General features: G+C 39.0%; 3 protein-coding genes across 6 annotated transcripts in view; 2 read left to right on the top strand and 1 right to left on the bottom strand.

Annotated features, from left to right (window-relative positions):
* The first annotated feature begins 1251 nt into the window (after positions 1 to 1251).
* LOC136264112 (uncharacterized) lies at positions 1252 to 5377 on the top strand. 3 transcript variants are annotated; one of them, XM_066058804.1, is made up of 8 exons: positions 1252 to 1905; positions 1955 to 2386; positions 2443 to 2574; positions 2768 to 3489; positions 3806 to 3908; positions 3962 to 4267; positions 4327 to 4831; positions 4878 to 5014. In XM_066058804.1, exons 1-8 carry the CDS (start codon positions 1471 to 1473, stop codon positions 4880 to 4882), a joined length of 2640 nt encoding a protein of 879 aa, XP_065914876.1. In that variant the 5' UTR covers positions 1252 to 1470; the 3' UTR covers positions 4883 to 5014. The 3 variants fall into 3 exon arrangements, with proteins under 3 accessions (XP_065914876.1, XP_065914875.1, XP_065914877.1); XM_066058803.1 differs by having other exon boundaries at positions 1253 to 1905; positions 4327 to 5377; XM_066058805.1 differs by lacking the exon at positions 1252 to 1905 and having other exon boundaries at positions 2248 to 2386; positions 2432 to 2574; positions 4327 to 5377.
* On the bottom strand, positions 5333 to 7103 carry LOC136264113 (ATP-dependent DNA helicase Q1-like). Its single transcript, XM_066058806.1, has 4 exons — positions 6988 to 7103; positions 6609 to 6939; positions 6267 to 6549; positions 5333 to 6212 (listed from the first exon to the last, which is right to left on the bottom strand). The coding sequence occupies exons 2-4, from the start codon at positions 6829 to 6831 to the stop codon at positions 5378 to 5380; spliced, it is 1341 nt and encodes a 446-aa protein (XP_065914878.1). The 5' UTR covers positions 6832 to 6939; positions 6988 to 7103; the 3' UTR covers positions 5333 to 5377.
* Positions 7104 to 7414: 311 nt separating this feature from the next.
* LOC136263679 (uncharacterized) overlaps positions 7415 to 20338 on the top strand; it is a 52386-nt gene continuing 39462 nt past the window's right edge. Inside the window, exon 1 of one of the 2 annotated variants that reach the window (XM_066058313.1) lies at positions 7415 to 7591. In XM_066058313.1, coding sequence (XP_065914385.1) covers positions 7511 to 7591 — 81 coding nt within the window. In that variant the 5' untranslated portion in view covers positions 7415 to 7510. Of the gene's footprint in view, positions 7592 to 8880; positions 9022 to 20338 lie in introns of those variants that run through there. The other variant, XM_066058314.1, reaches the window with a different exon arrangement.

The raw sequence follows: 20338 nt of genomic DNA, 5'->3' as shown, positions 1-20338 counted from the left end.
CTTCTGTTGATGGTTAGTGGCTGAACAACCCTAACATATGTGAATATAATCACTCTCATGCATACAAGCATGCAAGACCCTTACGAGTGATCACGTGATGCTAAGAAAGTGCTGCTTTGATTCGAGATTCATGCTGTGAGTCTGAGAGATTAATGCGTGAGTTTTGAGGTGTTGTGAGTGAGAGAGTGAGATTTTGCTTCAATGCGTGAGACTCACGCAGAATGAGTGAGAGTTGAGAGCTCTGGTATCATACTTACAGTGTAACTTAACCACTGAATGTCAAAGTCATGAAATTCGTCCTCAGAAGTAAGCGAATGCTGGCGGAGTATCATTTTCGCATTGTACCTCCACAAAGTCACAGACAGTTGCTGGAGAAGTTGGCGCCTAGCAAACTTTCGAGGCAAACCGTTTCTAACAGTTGTTCTGTCAGCTATGGATCCTAAAATTGATAGGGCATATGGTGACCAAACACCAAAGGTCTCACATACAAGAGGGATAAAATCTCCTTCATTATCATTCACAATGTCCTGGTATTGAGTGTCCTTAGCTATCTCACCAACAGCAGCGGCCACCCCAGCCTAAGAAGCAGAAGATATGACAGCAGACTGAGTGGTACTCCTGACGGAGAGATTAAAATAGGCAGGACGACCAAGATGAAAATCAGGATGGTATATGTCACCAGTTGGTCAGATGAAATGCCTTGCCTTGAGTAATTGTTATTGCGTATTTATATGTATTCAATCTCAACTCTACAAATACAAACGCGATTACAAAAAGTAAACTGTAAAGGTGACACTGACAAACTAATCTGGTGCACCGTAGATCCCTGACTGCCTCGCTCCCTGGCCTCGTTGACTGGCCACACCCATTAATAATGGCTTGGTGGAATATGCCCCTGAGTGAGCATGCACTGCCAGTAACGTCTAGAAATGCTAGCAGGCCATTGCATGGCCTCTCATCAATGATCCAATTTCTGCCCAAACACACCCTTAAGTCATTAGCTAATAACAACTGCACGGTGACTGATTGGGTGTTAGCTAATTGCATGGCAGGAAAGGAGAATTTCATTGATTCATTAATAGCTATGATTGGTAAAAAAATTTCGAAAAAAAATGTGATCTTACAAGGAGTGGATTTAGAAAGTTTGTAGCTAGCTAATTATGCAGGGGCGGATCCAGGGGGGGGGGGGGGCCTTGGGGGCTGAAGCCCCCCCCCTTCTAGTCTCGCGTAGCCAGACCCTATTTCTCCGCACGGCGCTTATCGATTGGAAATTATAAGCGCCTGCTCCGAAAGGGTCTGGGGACTCTACAATAGAAAAGTTCTGCAGGCAAATCACCCCTTGGTTGGTGAGCGTTGATTGGCCTGGACCACGAACTAAAGAGGTGACAACGACCCAAGGATGTCTTCATCGAGTTTGTACGCCTTTCCCTTGCGTAGTTTTGGCGCGCGAATGACAAAGTCACCTCGTGAATGATGGCGAATGGACAGAGTGATAAGTGTTGCCTATGCCAGTCGCCAATTGATGACACCTCTTCTCAGCACAAGCGGAAGAAGCTGTATGGAGCAGGTGGTTCAGAAGCCAAGAGAGTCTTGGAAAGGATAAGTCTAGAGTACACTGAAAGACCATTGTCTTCCTATTGTGAGTGCAACAGTAATGCTTACTTGTGTAACTGCTGTAACAACCTGGCTAAGTCTGTTGAACGGATTGAGAAAGATCTGAAAAAGAAGATTGATGGCATCACAAGGAAGTTGACAAGATTGTCAGTCAATACTCAGTCACCTTCAGCGACAGCGCATGTGGGACAGAAAAGGCCTAGTTTAAATTCCCAATTGCAGGCACCAAACAAAGTAGTTTGTCAAAACACCTCAATCTCCCAACCAAGTTCAACATCAAAAGATGTCAAGGTATGTTTAATAGCCTTACTGATCAGTATTATATACAAGCTTTTTATAGGTTGTAATTGGACCACGCACATATAACATTGATGACCAACTACGCAAAACATGTGTAAGGAAGTTGGTTTACAGATCTTATAAATCACTTGCTAGTTCATTGGTGAATGCTGAAGAAACCAGTGCATTCTCATGTAATGCTTTTGGGAGAAAGATCTGTAATGAGCTCACTGATATATGCAGCACAAGAATACCCTCAATGATGCGTGACAGTAATGAAGCTGTTAAACAGTTTAGCTGGGAAACCATCTTTCTAGAATTCAAAGCGAAGCTTCCTACTTTGGTTGCCTTAGTGAAGTTTATCTTACCCCATGTTAGCAAGACCCTGCTCTGCTTTGTTATTGGAGTCATCATTAAAAGTCGATCACCTCACATGGCCCTTGTCCAAAGAGCCGTATCAGTTATGTTGTATGCCAATGGCGCTAATAAACAGGTATGGACATACAGAATCTATGTCTAACCAAAATATACGATCAAGTATAATTTCAGGTATACAAATGCTTGCAACCTTTAATGGTTTGCCTGTCCCACAAGCGGACCATTGCATTGGTGAACCGTCTGTCAGAAGACCATGATGTTGAGGTTTTGTTTTGGGCGGATGAGTTGAAGAAATATATAGAGGTAGGTTTCATGAACATATATACCTACTTGAGCTGCATTTAACCATTCAATTGACCCGACCTTGTGCATTACTATATAATTTTTTTTTAAGAACAGCACATTCTCCATAAAATAGTTTGTCAATGTCTTAGAGTCAGTTATACAGAGTTGCTATAGTTTATGAATGCCGTTTAATTGTATTTTATATTTATAGGAAAGGTCCTTTAACTATGAAACAATTGGCAACATTGACATTGGTCAGTGTGAAGATTCAGCTGCTGAGTTCTCACCCAGCAGATCATCAGTACTTAGTAGACAAGTGTCTGTGAATAGTAGTGTTGTTGATCATAGTTTTACTGATGGTAGCGTTGCTGATGGTAGTGGTGAATCACAAGAATCTGAGTCTTTCTGGCCGGCTTCTGATACATCACATATAGAAATGGATACATCACTTACTTTTAATGAGTATTCATATATCCAGCCTGATACTTCTATCAGTGAATTAGACATGTCCTATATTGCTCCTGCCTATAGTCCAGTGAGATCACCCAATGATGAACACAGTTTACCAGGACAACCTGTAACTATTGATCATGTAGCTCGTGCAAATGAAGACACAGTTGGACAACAAACACCAGTCAACACAAATGAAGGAGCCACATTAGGGGATGTAGTGACAGTACAATCAAATGCTTGGTCAGGTTTCAAGATTACTATAGACAATGTGGACAAGAACTTCCGTCCAAGCTTCCAGCGTATTTATCATCAAACCAAGTCGTTACACTGTGTTCATATGTATGCAGCTAAAGATTGGATAGACCTTTCTCTTTACTCTAATGCTCCACCACAAAATGTAGCCATCACTCCTGAAGATATCTTACCAAGTCTTAATGACCTGTGTAGTATAAAAGAACACTTTAAAGTACTAGTTTCAAGGTATGTTGGTATTCATTAGTGTGTCTGTGTGTGTGTGTGCGTGCGTGCGTGTGTGTGTTCACTCTCCTGGATGTGTTGTACCATCTCATTTTCTTTATTATGTTCTGCTGTGCTGGCTGTTTGAGGGAGCAGAAAGTTGCAGCCATCAGAGCATCCTGCTATCTCCACTGAACTGCGATTGGTGGAGAGCCGAATCAGCTAATTACAATAGTGTTTATACACTTGCTGTGTCATTATTATTATACTATTTGCTATAAAAAATAATGTATATATATATATGCATACACAAAAGGGTTGCTATTGTTTGCTTATTTAGGATACTTGTACAGCAGATGGAGAAATTTTCAACACAGAAGAAAGATGTACTATGGCACATTCCATTTCTGTACAGTGAAGAAATGTCAATGAAATCTACTGTGGTATGAATATGTGTATTGTGTTGTGATTTATGGATTTAATCTACGTATATCAGGTCCCACTGGGAGTCATTAATCTTAATGAAAACAAGATCGATGAGATGGCAAGAATCATGGATCAGATACATCGATATGTGCCTACTCAAACTAACAATGTGACAATAACTTTTGCAGACGCAGGAGATACACTGACATACACTGAGTACAATTTTCATCCAATTTGCTGCAGTGGAGACCAGTTAACAGCAGCTCGTGAGCGTACTGCCCAATCTGTACGCCATCATTCTGAGAATGAGCTGGACCGATTGGAAGGACTTGTACCTGTAGTTGATGACTGGCATACTAATATGACTCTTGTCAAGGTAGAATTCATTTCTTACTGTGAAAACAGCTTGTTTATATTTTACAATTTTGTTCACAGGTAATATGGAAATGGCTTTACTCCAAGCAGTCAGCTACACAGAAGGGCACTCTGTTTCAGCTTAAAAATGAGATTAACAGAACCAATATTCCTACTGATCCCAAAGACAATTTGAGAGCATGTGAAGATTTTTTAGGTGTTGTCCTAGATGCTCATGTCGTAGCAGCTGCCAAGACCATCCTGACTTCCAATGATTATGAAATGGTCTATGACATGGCTGCTGCTTTAGTTGAGCAGTATGTTAAAATTGAGCTACCGAAGCCTAAACCACCTCAACCAAGGCAACGTCAACCAAGGCAACGTCAACCCAGGCAAACAAGGCGTCCTGGACAACCATGCCAATCTGTAGACAGTGTGCATGTCTATGCCACAGAAGTGCTAACTTTAGGGTTGTTATGGAGTGGATTCAACGATGCCATCAGGGAGGGAGATGGTGACAAAGTGATAATGTATTGGCGATTCCTGCTGTTTGTCTTCAAGTCTGGTGGTTGCAAGAATTATTCTGGTGAAGCTGTAAACCTTCTTAGTCAATTGCATATTTTATCCCCCAGGTTAGTAGCACAGCTGAAATGGGGGCGGTTTGTTAATACTAAAGGCAGAGCAGGATGCAACATCCCCTCAGACCTGCACATGGAACATTTGAATAATAGGCTAAAAGGGATTCTAAGAAACCTTGGTCCTAACAACAGCTTTGGTACCATCCAGAGAGCAGCAAACACTATTGGTGTTGTGAGTGATGTTTGTCGTCAGTTTGCTAGAGAATTGGGAGTAGAGAGAGAGAGTGACCATCATAAAAAGAAATCAAATGAGAAGGACTTTAACATAGTTTTACGGACACTTGAAGAGAAGGAAGTTTTTGTCAAGAAAGACCAAAGGACACACAGCAGCTTTAAGTTGCCTAAGGGACATTTAGAGCAGATCAACAAGGAAAAGCTGGACAAGTGGCTAAAGGAAAAGATTGATAGTATAATATGTAAACATTCATAATCGTAATTTTGTCTGGATCTTTCTCACTGTAATATTAACTTTTATTTAGTTATTGTAAATTTAATTACTGTACAATGTTATCACCACTACTACAATCACTACATTTACAAGTTTTGGCACAGTTATCACAACATTTACATAACTGGATATCATCGCTGTTTTCAGAGCTAAACAAAAAGTTCTTGAAAAGAAGCTTTCTCCTACATTCTCTTTTGTTGGTGCCATAAGATTTCATTTGCACTGATGTACCTTTTGGAGGTTTTCCATACAACATACGTGCTGTTGCAGGGTTATGGTCTCTACCAGCACGACCACTCTCTTGTACATATTCCTCAACAGTACCAGGTGTTCCAAAATGTACTACTGTCCTGATTTCAGGACAATCTATGCCCATACTAAAAGCTGTTGTTGCTATCACTACCTGGAGTTTTCCGTTGACAGTGACGAATGAGTTCAAAACTTTCTGTTTCATTTTGCTGGTAGAGGCCCTGGTGTACATATCTACAAGCCTAAAACAGTGGAATTTGGCAGGACTACCATATGGCTCAGTGAAGTGTGGTCCCATCAGTACTTCTAAAATACGGTACATTGTACCACAGTCAGCATAACTGCGACAAAAAATCAATATTTTAGGAAAAGAGAGGCGTTTGATCTTCAATTTTGCACTCAGTTCTCTACAATAGTTTGCAATATCTGGAAGCTTTTCTGCATTGTAGAATATATGGCTTTGGCTGGGAGATAATCCAATGATGAGTGGGTTATCAAGTGACAGACGTTCTGTAACAACTTTGAGAACTTCTGAAGTTGCTGTTGCTGTCAATGCCATGATGTTTACAGAGGTAGGAATTAAACTGCGCAATTCTCCAATCTTAGAAAATTCTGTTCGGAACTCATCACCCCTGCAAATGTAGTTTTTAAGCACTATATTATAAAAGCACACATGTACAACTCACCATGTTTTCACACAATGTGCTTCATCAACAACCAAAGCCACTAGTCTCTTCTTGTATACTTCACTGCGTAACATGTTTCTGTACATTTTATTGCAGATAATGTTTTCCGGACTGGTGAACACAATTTCAACATTTCCATCCAACACTCTTCTTCTTTGACCCCAGTCTTTTTGCTGCTCACCGACAAACACAGCATTTATCCCTCTGCTTCTAAATTTCTCCGTAAGATCCATTTCAAGGGATGCTAAAGGGCTGATGCACACGACCAGGCTATCATTGCAATCTAGAGGCACAATGTAATAAATGTGTCAGTGTGTGTTTAGCATCATTAAGAGTTCATACCTCTTATTCTATTAAACATTGCAGGCAAAAGAGCAAATATTATGGATTTCCCGTATCCTGTAGGCAATGATACAAAAACATCTCTTCCAGACAAAAATGCAGAAATCGCTTCAAGTTGTTTGGGCTTGAGGTTTGCTATGCCCATCTTTTCCGCTACATCAAGTATTATTCTCTCTGGAGTATCTTCCAATTGTACTTGTTCAGTACCTGAGACGTTGTACATAGTCTAGTCTTGCAGCAGGATAAGTACTTTTGTGAGCCACACCCACTTTAATATAATTATTGGGAAATTGTAATATTAGATGTGTACGAAGCCACACCCAATTGCTGTCTGTAAGCTCACAGTAGTTACGTGGAATTAAACCCATTATAAACTTACCAGCTTAGTTATCACACAACTACATACTCGTTTGCTCAACACCAATCGAACGCTCAAAACGTAGTCTCGCTCGCTCGAACATAACTCTTATCCTGTGGCGTGATACATTTTCTGCCCCGAGGAAGCGACTGTGACGTCAGGTGTCACCGCTCTATTGCGTAAATCTTTGCTATATGTCTGAAAGCAAAGCGGAAAAACGTGATCCACCACGTCACTTCCTGCCTTTTACCCATTCGACGGTTTAGATCCTTTAGACCGGACCAACAGTTATGATCATTCAATCAAGTCGTTTGTTGATAGATTTTATACTCGTGTGTCACTGTTTCACTGGTCGCATGGCGTGTTATAGGAATTTTAAATTTCATGTGATAGGCGTGCACATGAACGCATTGCGCTTTAGTGCTGCAAAGATTTGGAAATCCTCAGTATCCGTTCACGTGGGTTTGTCCCCTCTTTGAAAAGGCTGTTACTTCGTTTTCCGGTTATATTGTGTGCTGTTGTGAGAGAAAGACTGAAAGAAGCAATGGCGTTTATTAATCCTGGTACCGCTATCCTGAAGACCTGGTATGGAATAATGGAAATAGCATTGCGTGGAACATGCGCGGTACGCTAAATTTAATATAGCTGACTATATAATCGGCCGGCCAAACCAATGATTCACAGGCGTCTCCGTACGCTTGCTTGAAGTGCCACAAAATATATGTGGCTAGTGGATTTGCAGCTATTAAGTTTGCTTACAAAACAGCAATAATTCCTAACTGCCCTACCATTAATATTTTAGAAAATAATTGAAATCTAGTTGGTTTGGCCTAATTTAATGTCTAATGATAAGTGGGTAGCTAACTGCATCAATTCTATGAACTGTTTTTTAAGCAGTGCCCTACAAATTTAAAACGTACAATATTATAGCTAACAACCAAGTACCAGAAGCAAAAAGCAAACAAGGAGTACAAGGACAAAAAACAAATTAACTCAAGAGCATATAGCTAATAGTGATTGGTAAATGTTTTAGTTATCTTACACTCTGGTAGTACTGATTTTGTCATATTTAGAACCCTCATGGTACAGTGTATTGTAATTGTATAGTTTAGGCCCCTATTTGGTGATTATTAGTTTCTCATCCACCGCCCGCATCCTTCTTGAGCTGCCGCATGGTAAGCCATTATTTACTCTGCGCATGCTCAGAAGAACACATGATACTAAACTGTTATAATTTTTGTTATGAACGCTACAATGCGCTATATATCACCAGGAGAACTGTTGTTTTCCTTGGCAAATTGCTGCAGTGCCAGTTGCAATCGTGCTCTATCGACTTCATCAAAGCAGGCTTTCAGTTGACTGCCTAAAAATAGTTGGCGATTACGAAAATTAGAATCAGCTGGTGAAGGAAATGTTTGTAGTAAGAAAGAAAGACAATTTGGACAAGGTCTGTACATCAGTGTGTTAATATTATAAAATAATGGCATAATGGTAATACCCTCCCGCCCGCATCATAATAATTAGAAAGGCTGGATGAGAAACTAATAATCACCGAATAGGGGCCTTATGGTTTCAGTCTTTGGCAAACAGTATCAAGTACATGCTTGATATGTAACGTTTTATATACTGTACTGAAACTCACCTGAAACATATACACATTTTGCTTCAAGGTTTGGTTTTAGATTCCAGTATAAGGTGATATGTGAAGCCACATAAAACACTTTAAAGTTGTATATTAGCATAGATAAGCTAGATTAGCAACTTTCCACGCAACCTGAAGTATTCACGGTATGGTAATGAATACACGTTGCGCAACATCTGATGTCCTTGAAATGTACTGAAACCTATGGGATTAGGACCTTTACACTTCAGTCACGGGAGCCCAAACCATACCGTTTATTCTTATTATAAGAACGTACTTTTATAGCAGCCACTGTACTACAATGACGTGAAAATTGGAAAGATACGCTGTGTGTTGTGATCGAGAAATCAGGGATCTTGTGTCAAATGGTAGTGATATCTTAAATTTTAAGGCTGCATCTTTCCTAAAGCAAGGTATTTTTACTCTTATAAGTATTGAGGAACGTTAGGCAACAAAAAATGGATACTAAACCTACTTTAACGGGTGAAATAATCGCCTATAGTATTGATAGAATTACAGCAATGAAAGATCGCCTATTTCTGCGATAATTTTTGCATAGCGCTGTTCCCAGCGTTGTAGAAACGTAACAAAGTTTATCTCACTAAGTAGATTTTCTAGGTGCTGAAAACAAAGTCACTAGAGTCTTCTACCATGCTAAAGTCGCTTCTTTCCGCTTTACAACACGGCGAATCTTCGCTGGAAACTATATACCATCGTGATGCTAACAACCTGAAGATTACAATTTCGTTCTCATAATAAGAATAAATGGTATGGTTTAGGCTCCCGTGAAGATTTCTTACCTCACCCCCATAGGCTTCAAAGGACACCGGGTGTGCACAATTATTAACCGTCACATTCCTTAGCCCTTGTGTGAAAATGGGCTATTCTGTGATGCAGATTTTCAGAAACGTCTGGAGCTACAATATTAATTTATCCTGGTTGAATAGTGCTGTGATCTATAATGAAGTTAATATGCAGCGATATTGATGACTTACTGTATCAATTATGACATCATTACTGTGCGAGTTGTCTTGAGCTCTTTTGTGAGCTAGGTAGGCACTTTGTGGTGAAGTTTTACAATGATATCTGGCCTTGTAGCCATTCGCAGCACTTCACCATCTAACCTAGTAGAATTTCACCCTAAACATATGTTTTAATTTTGCTTGCCATAAAAAATTGTCAGTCCAGCAGTCCATTCCAGTATTCCAGTTCAGTCCAGTGTTTAGACTCTAACACCACCCAAAGCTTAGCTACCTATGCAGGGGGATGTTGTTAAACATTAATGTAATTAATGTGGAATAATGGAATAAAATATAATTCCTTTGTTGTGATAAATTTAATGTAAGGTCACTTAGTATTTTAAGTTTTCAGTCACTAAAGTAATTATGTACCAAGAGACAATACACTCTTACAGTGCATTAACTTGCCTAAAGGTCCAAGGACACATGTGTTCATTGGTAGTTAGTACAAACTACCCTAAAGACTAGTATCTGTGCAAAGGACATCCTGAACAGCTACCTGCTATATAAAAAAAGTTACCAAGAAGCGGTAAATGGAGCAATTTTCCCCTATCTTGGCCTGTTTGGGCCCAGTTAAAATGCAGGGCTGTACTTTTATTTTCTGCCCCTTGTCCCTGTTGGCCCCACTAGTGTCTTCTCAGATAGATCTGATGAAATAAATATGCGTAGTTGACTTTACACTACACTGACAGAACACACTGGCAGAGCTATCAGGAGGAAGAGATAGAAATTTCTCAATAGTGTACATAGTTAACTTTTAGTTGTATAATTATGTAATTATTAATCTGGTTCAATAATCTATATTAACTCTGAAATTGGCTACTAGCTGATTAATCAAACCAAAGCTGAGATATACACTGCACTGTGTAATACAATGATGTGGGGGATGCTAGACAATAAGCCACAAGTCCATGTAGGGCATATTCACTGCTACTCAGTGGTTTATTGCATCATCACCTTCAAGCTGTTTATTTTCAAAGGAAGCCATGATGAGTCTAATCTAAAAGAGTCAAAGCAGTGAACTAAGTAACCATATATTTGTAAGCTCTCAGTGCTGCAGAGGACCAGAAACAGAGCTATGTTGAAATCATTCTTTTAATTACCCTACCAGTATTACTGACACTCTATGGCTGCATATTAACTGCTAGCACCTGTTAACATAACCAAGCACAGCCCAGGAAATTACTGCTCTCTTTATAAGGACATGTTCATTAACAAAAGATAGAATACAGCTATATCCTGAGTGTTATGTTCCTTTGTGCCTTGTGGCGCTTATGAGCTCCTGCCTTTACACACAAATTGAACCTCAACCCTTTGCCATTCATCCCCCCAAGGACAGTCAGTGTTGTCTGTATGGATTTGCAGATTCTAGAGTGCATTTCTTTAACTACCATCCCATTCCACATTCCATGTCCCTTGTACAGTGCATAACTTAGTTATATGCAGGATACCCCCACTGTACCACAATGGTTATGAGGCGCTGAGTGTGTAAACTACTCAATTAGCACGCTAAAATTCATAGTTGTGATGTAAGCCACTAGAATGCACACTGTATTTACTTACTTACTTATATATACAGAATTGATAGCCATACGAAAATAACCCATGCGTGGTTACCATACATACATTAATCTTGGTAGTGAGTCGCACGGTCAAGAAACTACAAAGCACACACCCACAATGAAAGACACATAGCCACTATTGAGTTTTATGTGTATAGGGACGGTTTTGTAAGACTAGCCCAGGATTATGCAATATCTCTCAATTTTTTTAAATGCTAAAAATATATTAATAGTAGTAATGACTTTTTAAAAAGAATTAAATTAATAATCAGTATAACATCTCTCAATAGATTTGTACTGCATTACATAATAAAAATCCTTAATTGTCATTTTCTTGCAATCCCTCTAAAATAAACAAATGAGTATAGCTATTTATAGACATATTTCACTTCATTTCTATATGCCTACCATCAACGTACCCATGATTGTACAGTCCATGTAGCACAGACATTATCTACCGTATAGTGGAGTACTTTCAAAGCAGAAAATTTTGCAAAACCTGAATTTTGAAGGTTTTTAATTTTGAAGAGGGCATATTTCAAAGTCCGGATGGATTACAAATAAATGGAAATTTATGTCACAAAGTTTGAAGATACATGGATGTTTGCAAAAGACTGACTTACTGATGGAATAATCTCCATCCATGCACACTGCAGAGAATTAAGACTAGGTAGGATTCCCAACTCATTATAAGAAGGTGCTTCCTTTGTTGTTTCTGGAGATTTTCACACAGACTGACCTTTAAGATAAAGCAAACAAGTGCCAATTTATTATTGGATTGCTTGTAGCATTGGGTATCAGCATAAGTTTAACACACAAAAACATAAAAGTGCATGGTCATGTGACCAAAACTTCCATAATAGTTACACTAGACAGCTTAATTGAAAAATGATTGCAGTTTAGGATGATCTATATAGTCATAGGTGGTACCAGTATATTTCTTACCTTATTAAAGACTTCTACATATTGCAGTGCTATAGCACATCCTGTAATGGGATTGTTGGCCATGTGACCACTTTTTGGGTATTTATAGTTAAAACTGCACTGATATTGAAGGAAATAGACAGTTTAATAATATATTTGCACTTGGTTGTGTTATCGTATGGTCAGTCTGTGTGAAAATCATCAGAAATAATTAAAAGGCTAAGGCATCATCCTATTTTGCAGTGGAAATCCTATATAAGGGGTTTTTGGTCAGGTGATCATGCACTTTTTGGATATTTGCACATGCTAAAATTATGCTAATATTGAATGCTGCAAAAAAATCCAATAACACCTGGATGCTTTATTGTAAAGGTAAATCTGTGTGAAAATCTCCAGAAACAACAAGATGAAGCACCTTCCTATTTTGAGTGGAAACCCTAGACTAGGGGAGTGGAGTAAATTCACTGGCTCAACTGTGCCTGATCATAGTTAGGCATAGGTTTTAGAGCAGACAGCATCAATTCCTATTCTGAATCTCCTGTTTTCTGGTTATTGGAACAGTATTGTTACAGTTTAACCAAGCTAAACCTCGAGGAATGTACAATTAAATTGCCAAAAGTTGGATCATTGCTTTCACTTATGAGAATTTATTTTTGAAGACATGGGAATTTATTTTCAAAGAGAAGGCCCTCTTTGAAAATAAAATCCTTCAAAAATTAACAAATAAATTCATCCTTGTCTATAATATTTATTGGGAAATTATTGCAGTCTTTAATATTATTGTTCTAGGATAAAAACTGTAATGCTAATGGTGGCTTGTGGCAGGATGCAGAAGTGATTCAAATGGTGTTGTGTATGAAATTAGGTTCTTTGGTAATGTGAAGGGATGAAGATTGGTAGTGTATGGTTAATTATTTTGTAACCTTGATGACGCTGTTGTAATGTGGGTATATTAAGAGAGGATTATAATGATGTAACACTGGTAGTTCTAGAGTGTTCAGATAAAATCCATCGTGCAGCTCTTCTTTGTACTTTTTCTAACTTATAATATGGATCTTAGACTGGGGCAGTATATTCCATTATGGGTCTAACTAATGTCAAATAGGCTGTTCCTTTAGTATCAGGTGGATAGTTGTTAAGATTTTGTTTAAATAAAATTCAACACTTTGGTGATCTATTGTGACTGAGAATGCAGAATAAAATTTCTGGTAGTCTTCAAACAAGCTGAACAGCTCTGTTACATAGCAATACCCTCCCCAGTGACAAGAAGTCACTGGCTTTCATGTAGGCTTGAGCTAGCTAATTATGCTTTGGAAATTGCCTATTATGCCTTTAAGCAGTGCTCAAAAATCCAGCCTATTATGCTCAAAATTATTCTTTCAAAATCAAGATTATGCTCGAGAGCTGACTGTTTTATTAGAGTATATCTGCATTTCATGACTGCTGTATTAGAGTAAGTGACTGCTCTATTAGAGTATTTCGATCTTATTCAGTTCCATAAAGTGTGAATAATCAGTCAAGAAATAGTAACACTGCAAGGTTTTTGATATGAAATGCAGTAATAACGTGCAGTGTGTTCATGTTGTGCAGTATTTTTGGCGCGCGCGTTGCGCGTTTTGATTAAAGTTCTTGAAAATTGTCCTATTAAAGTATTATGCTGGCATAATGCTTGATGCTTTTGCTAGCCTATTATGCTCGAAATTACGCCGGAATAATTGGCGCAAGCCTACAGTTTCATGTTAATTAATATGCATACCGTATTTACTTGGTTAAATGTGGCACCTTTAATAGTAGCCACATTTGAATAACAGCCGCACTGTGCCCTTACAGATAGAGCATAAATGCCACCCTTGGATAAATTCCATGGCCATTATTTAAATCCAGTAGTCTATGAATGTTATCTACTTGTCCTTGGGTTAGAAAGGTGAAGTAGACAATCCTGCAGTTTTTTTCAGGAAATATTATCAGTTGGGAAAGAGTACTAATTGTTCTACATTGTGTGTTTGGAGGCCATATCATTCATCTGCTTTTCACTCTCGAGTCCTTTTTTAATGCACATCATGCTAATCATATTATATAAAGCTGAAAAGCTGTCTGTCTGTCTATCTACTTCAGGATGCCGCTAACTTGACAACCAAAGCATGTATCAACATGACACTTTAATGAAATTAAGTGCTCATCATCTGGAAACTCCAAGTTTGTTGTTACAAATCACTATGTGCTTCCACTCATTCTCTATACAGTGTTGAAGGCATTGGTCTAGAAAAATACTTGGACTACATTCCTGTCAGCTGCATTCCATTACTAACTACACGATAAACAGCTCAGCTGGTATAGCACCACCCTGAAGCTTTTGTGGTCATTGGAAGTGTAGGCTGCGGGTTTGAATCCAGCCACAGGTACAAGCATTAGTGCATTGAACTGTTAACCCAAGGGTCCAGGGTTTGATTTCTGCCCATGACACATGACAACTTTTTTTCTTCTCAGTGCCACCTTTTCGTGACACACTTTTTCATATGTGAGCTATTGACAGTGCTTACTCAGTAATCTGTGCATGTATTGACATGATTCATATGCAACATGAAACTCCCACCATCTGGATAAATTGCAAAGTTTATTGCAAGCTTCTACATACATTCCTTTGTACGCTACAGTGTGTTGAAGGCCATGATGTAGAGAAAACTTCTGCTTTTGTCTACCTTTTGGTGCATACATTTTCTAACTTAACTTTTTTGCTTATAGTAAGTTCATAGCATCCTGGTATTGCTTCACAGCATATGGACTGTTGAAAAAGTATTAGATAGGTATAGGGCAGGCATGGGCAAGCCGATTGGGTGCATGTTCTTTTGTCTGTGTGTTTGTCCATGTGTTTTATTAGAGTAAGTGCCACCTCTTTAGTAACTTCAATTCTGTATGACATTAACTGCTTGCCTAAATTATAAAAATATGTAACCTGGGGTCAGGAAGTGTACACCTGTGTGTTAAGCTAATCCTTTGCTTGCAATACAATATATGTAGACCATGCTACAGTTTCTATGTGATAGGACACGTACTACTAGCACGAAATACAAATAGTTTGGACATGTGTTGACAATATGCTTTAGCTTACATGGTTCTGCTGTTTAGTTAACTTGAATTGTCACATCTTTTTACTATTAGGTTTGCATGATATAGAACAATATTCAAGTAAAAATGTAAAGCAATCTGAAATGTTCATGCATGTAGGGCAGGTACCAAAGAAGGTGCTCTTCTTCTGTCCATGGGTACCAGTCAGCTGCCCACTTCAGTCCTCGCAATCAATCTTACTAGAATGTCACAGAAAATGGTCTGCTGCTGTTGATTCTGGGTTTGGTGTTGACGTTATCTATTTGGACTACTCCAAAGCCTTTGACTCCGTCCCACATTTATGACTTATAAGTAAACTACAATCTTATGGTATCAATGGCAACCTTCTCACATGGATAAAGAACTTTTTGATTGGTAGACAACAACGTGTGGTTCTTAATGGTAGCAGTTCTAGATGGGTGAATGTTACAAGTGGAGTACCACAAGGGTCAGTGCTTGGCCCACTTTTATTTATCCTGTATGTTAATGACATAACTGATGGACTCCAAAGTACACTAGAGATGTTTGCTGATGACTCTAAACTTTACAGAATTATCCAAACACCTGAAGATGTCAATATTTTACAGGAAGACCTTAATTTTATCTCGAACTGGTCAAGACTTTGGTTACTGAAGTTTAATACTTTAAAGTGCACCGTGATACACTTAGGTAGAGGAAACCACAACACCTACACCCTGTATGATCAGGCCTCAGGAGCTCATAGTCAGCTAGAATTAACAACAGAACAAAGAGATTTAGGTGTATGGATCACACCAGACATGGGCTCAAGTCTTCATTGTCACAAAATTGCAAGTAATGCTAACCAAGTATTGGGAAGACTGAAGCGTAGTTTCAAGAATAGATCAGCACCATCATTTACACTGCTGTACAAAACTTTAGTTCGACCGCACCTAGAGTATTGTGCCCCAATCTGGAGCCCTCATTTAGCAAAGGACATTGACGTACTAGAAAAGGTTCAAAGAAGGGCTACTAAGCTGATACCATCTATCTCTACACTATCTTATGAAGGTAGACTTCAAGAACTAGATTTGCACTCACTTTTTTGTAGACGACAAAGAGGAGATCTAATTGAAGTGTTTAAGATACTAAACTCATACTATCAAATTGACCCAAAAGATATCTTTACATTACAACAAGACAGTGTTACCAGGGGCCATCCGATGAAACTTTTTAAACAAAGAATTTGCAGAAGCATTGGTCAACACTTTTTCAACTTTAGAATAATCCAACAATGGAATGACTTATCCGACGAAGTAGTTCTGGCAAAAACAGTATCTTCTTTCAAACACTCACTAGACCAATATTGGAGAGAAACTGGACATGGACATTGTCAAAGGCCTTTGGCCTATTAATCAATCTTGTATTTTAATTGTCCATTAAATAATAATAATAATAATAATCTCCAAATCGCAGCAGGGGGTCATCTCCTGAGTAGATCTACTGGTGGGGCCTTTCCCTTGCAGTGGTGTATTGGTTGTGGCCCAGGTTGACTATAGTGCTTGCAGGAACAGGAGTAGAGTTTCTTGACAGCTGGCATAGTGCAATCTTCATTTTTGCTGGCAATATTTCGTCAAATTCCTTGCTCCCTCAGGAAAGTAGGTGCTGCAACTTTTAGTTTTGCTATATGAAATAACAATTGTGACTGGATCTGCAAAAATCGGTCTTATTGCCCAAGACAGGAAGTTGGATTTTTTCACACAAACACAAAGCTTAATGAATGCACTATCAAATTTCACTGTCACAGTCGACCAAGGTAAAGTTGTCTGCTTTTGCTAGCTGCTTTTTTCAAGCACAGTGGTAAGCCGTATGAGTAGTGTGGAGTCTTGACGGAGCCCTGGCCAACCAGGAGATGACTGTGTGTGGCTGTACAGCTCCCTGGTATTGTACAATAACCTATGCTGTAAATTTCCTTTCATTTTAGCCCATTCTGAGCCCTGAATGGCCCATAACGCAGCCTAATTTGGCATGTTAAGTAATTCAGCCCAACACGTTCCTTTTCAATTTTTGATCACCATCTTGCCTGCCTTCCATGGCCCTGCCTCCCACCCTTTTGGAGCTCGCGTGATACAGTCAACCTCAGTTTAAAAACTATCTAAAATGGCAGGAAATTTAGCTGTTGACTACTTCAGTGGATGATCTGGAAAGTAATAAATTGTTATAAAACCCTCTTGAAAATTTGGTGTGCGTAACTACCACCATTCAGGGGCGGATCTAGGATTTCAGAAGGGGGAGTGCTAACATAATCTAATCCAAAACAGCCAAGCTGTAAAAAAAGTGTGCGGCCCTCAAAAAGGCTATGGTGAAAAAAGATGTGAAATCCAAGGTGGCGGCCAAGAAATGACTGTGATGGTAGGTTAATGGTAAAAATTTTAATAACGACAATTCAGGTGAATTTTTGTGCCACTTGGTCTTGGCACAAAATTCACCTGAATTGTCATTATTAAAATTTTTACCATTAACCTACCTACCATCACAGCCATTTCTTGGCCGCCACCTTGGATTTCACATCTTTTTTTCACCATAGCCTTTTTGAGGGCCGCACACTTTTTTTACAGCTTGGCTGTTTTGGATTAGATTTCATCTCTTTTTGTATTTGTATACCCCAAAGCCGGCCTATGGCTAGCTTTGGGACTTTTTAAACCTATCTTTTTTCTTTACCACAGGATGCCGAAGTAGATGTACTTTAAATATTTTATCAGTAAATGTACAAATTATATATATAATACATATATTGATTACAGAAATCTCCTGGTTATCCCTTTAAGGGTCATGTTCTAGCATCAGTTGACCTTGCACTGGGGGAGGGGCGTCTTGGGGCCGTTTAAGCCCCATTTCCTTTTTTTTTCTATTCTGTGTCTGTAGGTTCTCTTTCAGTAGCTCTGTAGGTGTAGGAATAGGCTAAACCCATTTTATAGTAGAACATCTTAGCGTAGAGTAGAGTGTGGTGGATGGGAGTGCCAACTTGGGCCGGTTCTTCTTTCTTTAAAAAAAAAAAAAAAATTTTTCTTCCTCTTGTCGCACACTTACAAAAACTGCTATAAAACGCGAACGCCATATCCGATTGCCTTGAAATTTGGCACACAGAAGGGGGGTATAAAGGCGTATCTCGGTACCAACTTTGGCTGGAATACGATAAACAGGCAAAGAGTTATGATCGATTATTCACGAAAAATAACCTACAGGGTAAATCGCGTATGGGAAGAAGCTGAAAATCGGTGGGTGAATAGGTTAACTATTGAACCTCAAACCTTTTGTGGTTTGAAAGAAATCGAGCTAAAAACCAGGAAGACACAACGAAAAAACCAACAGTATGTAACAATTACGCAATCGAGATTAGCTAATAATAAAAACGACTGCTTGCCACGCCTACCAGATAAACCGCTTGGGGTAATGTTTTGAAAATCGTTGTACAGATGGAGTAATCATCTTAGAAAGGCTCATCAATGGTGTAGAAGAATCAGACTTAAATCCACGGAGTTATAACACGAAATCCAACTTGGTGCAGCCAGTGCGAGATCGAGATACTCTAATAGAGCAGTCATCCTAATAGAGCAGTCATCCTAATAGAGCAGTCACCCTGAAGAGAATTCAAGAGATCAGCTAGAAACAAGAAACCTGTATAGAGATCAGCTACACACAAGTCACCCTGTAGAGAGATCAGCTAGAAGAAGTTACCTTGTAGGGAGTTCATGCAACTATGGAAAGAGATACTTCAGCTAGAAGAAATCACCTTGTAGAGTTCAGCTAAAAAGAAACCAACCACCATGTTGAGAGTTCAGCTACAAACAAATCGCCTGTAGAGACATCAATAGAAGAAGTTACCTTGCAGAGAGTTTAGCTACAAAGAAACCATCATGTAGAGAGTTCAGCTACAAACAAATCTCTCTGTAGAGAGATCAGCTAGAAGAAGTTACCTTGTAGAGAGTTCAGCTACAAAGAAACCATCATGTAGAGAGTTCAGCTGCAAACAAATCACCTATAGAGAGTTCAGCTACAAACAAATCTGCCTGTAGAGAGATCAGCTAGAAGAAGTTACCTTGTAGAGAGTTCAGCTTCAAACAAACCACCCTGTAGAAAGATCAGCTAGAAGAAGTTACCTTGCAGAGAGTTCAGCTACAAAGAAACCATCATGTAGAGAGTTCAGCTACAAACAAATCTCCCTATAGAGAGATCAGCTAGAAGAAGTTACCTTGTAGAGAGTTCAGCTACAAAGAAACCATCATGTAGATAGTTCAGCTGCAAACAAATCACCTATAGAGAGTTAAGCTACAAACAAATCACCCTGTAGAAAGATCAGTTAGAAGAAGTTACCTTGTAGAGAGTTCAGCTACAAAGAAACCATTTTTTACAGCTGCAAACAAATCACCTGTACAGAATTCAGCTACAAACAAACCACCTTGTAGAGAGTTCAGCTACAAACAAATCACTCTGTAGTAAGATCAGTTAGAAGAAGTTACCTTGTAGTGAGTTCAGCTACCAAGAAAACATTTTTTAATGAGCTCAGCTGCAAACAAATCACTTGTACAGAATTCAGCTACGAACAAATCACCCTGTAGAGAGTTCAGCTAGAAGAAGTCACCTTGTCGATAGTTCAGCTATAAACAAATCTCCCTGTAGAGAGATCAGAAGAAATTACCTTTTAGAGAGTTCCGCTACAAAGAAACCACCATGTAGAGAGTTCAGCTGCAAAGAAATCACCCTGTATAAATTTCTGCCACAAACAAATTGCCCTGTAGAAAGATTAGTTAGAAGAAGTTAACTTTTAGAGAGTTCAGCTACAAAGAAACCATTCTGTAAAGAGCTCAGCTGCATTCAAATCACCTGTACAGAATTCAGCTACAAACAAATCGCCCTGTAGAGAGATCAGCTAGAAGAAGTTACCTTGTAGAGAGTTCAGCTACAAAGAAACCATCATGTAGAGAGTTCAGCTGCAAACAAATCACCTATAGAGAGTTCAGCTACAAACAAATCTCCCTGTAGAGAGATCAGCTAGAAGAAGTTACATTGTAGAGAGTTCAGCTACAAAGAAACCATCATGTAGAGAGTTCAGCTGCAAACAAATCACCTATAGAGAGTTCAGCTACAAACAAATCTCCCTG

Source organism: Dysidea avara, chromosome 8, assembly GCF_963678975.1.
Source record: "Dysidea avara chromosome 8, odDysAvar1.4, whole genome shotgun sequence".
NCBI classification, from domain to species: Eukaryota; Metazoa; Porifera; class Demospongiae; order Dictyoceratida; family Dysideidae; genus Dysidea; species Dysidea avara.
Note: the sequence above shows the minus strand (reverse complement) of the source record. Positions and strands in the feature narration are given on the sequence as shown.